The following is a 5,385-nucleotide window of genomic DNA, read 5'->3' on the forward strand; positions in this document are numbered from 1 at the left end:
AGGGCTGGGGAGATAGGTGAGGAGAATAAGTGCCTGCCTGGCAAGCGTGGGGTCCAGAGTTCAATCCCCGGTGCTGCAAATAAATAAATAATAAGATCTCTTGAATCTTGTTTTTAACTTTCAAAGAAATCATTTTATTAAAAATATCAAATAATTTGTGAATTAAGATGTAGCATGTAGATATGATCTGTAAGCCTAACTCACAAATCACTATTTTCATAATTATAAAAAGAAATCAAGAAAAGTTATTACATTACTGCCAAGGAAAAATAAATGACATTTTAAAGAAATGTTTTATATGAAAAAAATTTTAATGCTGAACATTCATCAATGGATAAAAATAGAGGTATTGATTACTACAAGGCGTAATAACATTCCTGAAAGATTTACATAAATAAAGAACTATATATGTAGCTGATCCCAGCATCTCGCTCCAGCTGTAGCCTGGGCAGCCCCGGGCTGGGGCGAGAGCCACAATGTCTCAGGCTGTGCAGACAAATGGAACTCGACCATTAAGCAAAACATGGGAACTGCGCTTGTACAAATTACAACGAACACCTCCGGAGGCAATAAGAGGTGGCTTGGACATCGTGGTTTCACCTAGAAGTCACCGCAGCGAAGTAATGTGCCCGATTTGTTTGGATATGATGACACACACTATGACTACTAAGGAGTGTCTGCATCGTTTTTGTGCAGTTTGTATTATTCCAGCCCTGCAAAGCGGCAATAAAGAATGTTCTACCTGTCAGAAAAAAACTGGTTTCCAAAAGATCACCAAGGCCAGCACCAAACTTTGCTACAATCATCAGCAAAGTTTATCCAAGTTGTGATGAGTAGGAAACTCATCCAGAAAGAGAATTAGCCAGGATCAACAAGCACAAGGAGCTCTGTGGTTATACTACTATTTCCAGTGAAATAATAATCTGTTACGCTAAATAAAGAATTGAGAATAATTTTTTATAAAGTTTATTAGTACGTTTTAAACTACACGATGATACACTGTATTTTTATTTTTTATGTAATTAGAGCAGAATCTATAGGGTGTACAGGGTCTCACTACATAGATTGGACTCATAGTGATCCTTCTGTTTTTAACCTCTCAAGCACTGGGATTATAGGCACACGCCACCACACCCAGTCTCAATCGCCCTCTCTGCAAGGCCGGGGCGGGCCGGCATGGCCTGCCTGGATCGAACCCCAGCTGCTGGGCTCGGCCTAAGCAGATGCTTTAGTCCGTTGAGCTATCTAGCCAGCCCTTAAGGATCTCCCCCCCCCCCACCCCTTTGCCTGGCTCAGCCCACCTTAAGGGCAGGAAGAATAATTTAATGGTAGGATTTTGGGGGGAAATTTTTATGTTCCATTTTCTTTCAGTTCCCCATTTTCTTTTTGCCTGCCTTTCAAATGAATGCAGATTGGTTACACAATTAGTGGGTTTCATTTTAGCAGACTGCAGTCAATGTCCAGACCACCTTCCCCTCCCCAGTTCCACATGTCTGGGGAGTTAACTGTATGCTGTATTTTGATCATATTCATATGCCCAGATTTTTAGAGGAGTACGAGGAGTGGCACTCAAGACCTCTGCATTGCACTGTATCTCTACCCCACTCCCTTTTTAACGTTTTTATTTTGAGACAAGGTCTAATCAAGGGGGCCGGGGAGATGGCTCAGTGGAATAAGTGCTTCCTGGCAAGCACAAAGGACTGAGTTCAATCCCCGGTTGCACCAAAAAAAAAAAAAAAAAGAAAAAAAAAAAAAAGGTCTAATCAAATCACTACCTCAGGCTGGGCTCAAACTTGCCATCCTAGCTCACTGGAGATTATAAATTAACTGCAAACAACAGATTACATTACATGGCTCTATTTTCTTTATACTCCACCAAAGATAAAAGTTGTCTGGTGTGCATTCCTGGGAAATAATCCAGATGCTTTGGCCTTGGAGGAGGGTGCTGTTAGAATTAACCTTGAAACAACCTTAGTTTTCCAGACAGAAACAAAATCTGGATACAAACAGGAGAAATAACTTTAGGAAGAAGGTGTTTGTACTTAACCAGAAAAAAAGTCCACCTGTCTTTCAGAAGAAGGGAGGTTTTACCATATGAAAAAGCCCCAAAGACTCTTCCAACCTGATAACATTATCTTGATCAGTTAGTTCACTTTGGATAAATTCACTGAGGAAAATAACAAAGTTTCTGAATATTCTGAATTGGTGAATAATACTTGCGGCCAGGGAGATAGCTCAGTAGGTTAAGCGCTTGCCTGGCAAGCACTAGGGCCTGAGTTCAATCCCCGGTTCCAAGAAAAAAAAAAAAAAAAAAAAAAGTCTAGTTGAATAATACTTGCAAATTTTACCATAATTCTTTTAAACCATTATAATTACAATGTAAGCCAAATAACTAGTTAACATGTACTCAGATATATTTTCTTTCCTATGTACAAATAAGAGACCTGGGTGAACTTTGCAAATTATTTTAAAGGATTTGCTTAATTTTCCACTTGATGAGAATATGATGTAATTTTTCTCTGGGCTGTAACAACTACTTGAAGACATTTATTCAGTGATTTTTTTTTTTTAAGAAGTAGGGATTGGATCCAGGGAACACTAAGATATATCTCCATCCTTTTCTATTTTTTATTTTGAGACAGAGTCTAGCTAAATTGTCCAGGCTGGCCTCAATCAAATTTGTGATCCTCCTGCCTCTGCCTTTTGGGTAGCTGGTATTACAGATGTGCACTAGCACATCTGTCCTAGTAAATAAGCATTCATAAAATAATACTGTAGGGAGCAGGTGAAGCTGGAATTTGGTCATATGTGTGGGGGCAAGACAAGGCGAAAGTACCTAAAGCAATCAAGCTACCTCGATCCTGAGAAAAGCATCCTGCCTGGGACAATTCCAGTTATTAGTTGCTAGACAACCCTGTGTCTCCTGATACTAACTTTGTGAAGAGTATAAATAATAAACACCTCACAGTGTTTGTTCAGTTCTTCTCCCATCAAGAGAGGACCTCTACCTGACCTCAACTCTTGGCTCTTGTCTTTATTTTCTAAATCCCTTTGACATTTCTCCCAGGCAGCATGGAGAGCCCAGCTGATTGGTGGCATAATATAACAGTTTCTACAGATGCTGTGATTGATTTCTGTCAAAAAAAAAAAAATACTTTTACTTAAGGTCACCACAACCTTATAACTTTTTAAGTGGCAGAGAGGACAAGTGATGTGTGTGTGCCAATCTAGGTGGTTAGAGGCAGAGTGGAAAACTTGGTCCAATCTGAAACAGCTCAGTACAACAGACAGCAGGGGTCCGTCTGGCTTGATGCCCGGCTCTGTTACTCGGCAGGTGTGTGACCTTGGGCAAACATCCTACCCGGTCTCAAATCCCAGCTCCTATCTGTGAACCGAGCAGATAACCTTTGATTGGAGTTATCGGAAAGGCGGGCTACGGCATGCACCCTTCATAGAGTACTAGAGAGTTGATGACCCCAGCTCACTGTCCTTTCTACTCAAGGTGACCTTGGACACATAAATAGCGGCAAGCCATTTAACCTTTCCGGGCCTTGACTTCTCTATTCATAAATGAAAAATAATTCAAACCATCTATTTTTTTTTTTTCAGTACCAGGGATTGAACTCAGGACTTTGCGCTTGCCAGGCAAGCGTTTATTCTACTGAGCTATCTCCCGGGCCAAATCACCTATTCTTGACAAGTTAACAAGTTACAACTTTGCTTCTTTTGCTGTGAGGACTGTGCTTGTACAGAGATTAAGTATGTCAATACATAAGAAATTATAAAACTACCAGTCTCTGCTGTAAAAATGAAGTCTTGCTTTAAGACACTCCAAAAACAGACATCAAGTGCTAGGGCAGGCCGGTACTGTATTTTATATGGTCCCCCACAGCTGAGCAGGCCAACAAGCACACAGCTATGAACATCAGCCTTTTACAGCTCTACCCTTGTCCTATATTTCTTTGCTTGATAAAAGTATTCATGATTGTTTAAAATTAAACAACAAAAAAAAAATCTATGGCCCTTCATAATGCAAGGAAACACAACAGCCACCTGTCATCCTCCAGAGAAGTTAGAAGGGGGTGGGAGGGAAGCTTTTCTGAAATCCAAATAGCAGGCGTTAAATGCCACTAGAATCCACGCGGCTCATGCACTGAGCGTGGGAGCAGAATGTCGCTCTCTGCTGGAGGAAGTTCTGTATCCAGAGCAGGTGACCCGGCAGGGCGGGGTACTCACCCAGGAGCAACCAAGGCTTGACCACGCCGACCTGCAGGTCTGCGCTAAGGTCCTGCACATAACCACAGCCACCCCCGCCGCTCGCCTCTACTTCTTCCACCACGTGGATGCTCGCCTCTTTCCACGTCTCTAGGATTTTCTTTCCCGTCAGCGTGGTCACCCTGGTGCATTGCTTCCTGAGGTTGCTCCGGGAGAACGCTTTGATTTCCTGGCTCAGGGAGTGCATTACATGGGTGGTGGCTGGGAACAAATGCAAGCAAACCCAGCGAGCAACAGGTGCTGAAATGCTCGTCCCTAGCGTAGTTCAGGGAACCAACGCAGCCTCTCGGGCGCTCCGCCCGCCGTGCAGGTGACAGACGCGGCCACCCGACGACACCCGAGCTCCAGCTGCGCTAGGCAGGCGCCGCCCTGTAAGGCGAGCTCTGATTGGCCGCTGAGACCCGGGCGCCGATTGGCTGCCGGTTCTTCTACTTCCGGTTGGTGGACCATGGCGTTTGCTTTGCAATCTGCGCTCCGCTGGGGAGGGTGCATGTTGTTGCTCTTTCGATCTAGCCCAGTTATATAAGTAGAATGGTAAATTTTAAGACAGAATTGGGGAGGGGCCGATGTCTGCTGGCCCTACTGATTGCAGTCGGTCATGGTGATGACCTGCGAACCGGTGCGTCCTCCCGCTTTGGAGCCGCGGCTGAGGGGAGCGTGCGCGGTGCCTCCGCGCAGGTGCAGTTATTTCTAGTGACGCGTGTCCCTCTCCCTTTCTTCTGTCACTGCCGACGCAGACGTCTAGGAGATGAAACGTGTGCGTATTTGTGAGGCAACGGTGCACATAAAATCTGAACATGGTATTCTGTCTTTCAGATGTGTCTACCTGCATAGGTTAGCAAGGTTTAAAATGTATTTTCTGACTTCCCACCTATATTGTGGCCCGCTGACGGGTTACTACAGAAGGCCTGGTAAGGTAACTGGTGCGCTTTTTATTGAAAGCACCGCGGTCAGGTCCATCCAGAGAGCTGAGAAAAATTAAGTGTACAAATATCCAAATTTACAAAACACAAGTAATAGAATCATGATTCAGATTACAAAAGAATTCTCTGCTTTGCAAAAGAAACCGACTCCTTTAATTTTCTTTTTTTTTTTTTTTTGAAGAAATGC

General features: G+C 43.5%; 1 protein-coding gene across 1 annotated transcript in view; it reads right to left on the reverse strand.

Moving 5' to 3' along the window:
* The window catches only part of Dusp19 (dual specificity phosphatase 19), a 27,645-nt gene extending 22,702 nt beyond the window's left edge, over positions 1-4,943 (reverse strand). The window contains exon 1 of the mRNA XM_004628689.2: positions 4,237-4,943. Within this exon, the coding sequence (XP_004628746.1) occupies positions 4,237-4,462 (226 nt within the window). The 5' untranslated portion in view covers positions 4,463-4,943. The remainder of the gene's footprint in view (positions 1-4,236) is intronic.
* Positions 4,944-5,385: the final 442 nt, after the last annotated feature.

The sequence above is a fragment of the Octodon degus genome, unplaced genomic scaffold (assembly GCF_000260255.1).
Source record: "Octodon degus isolate 3935 unplaced genomic scaffold, OctDeg1.0 scaffold00025, whole genome shotgun sequence".
NCBI lineage: Eukaryota > Metazoa > Chordata > Mammalia > Rodentia > Octodontidae > Octodon > Octodon degus.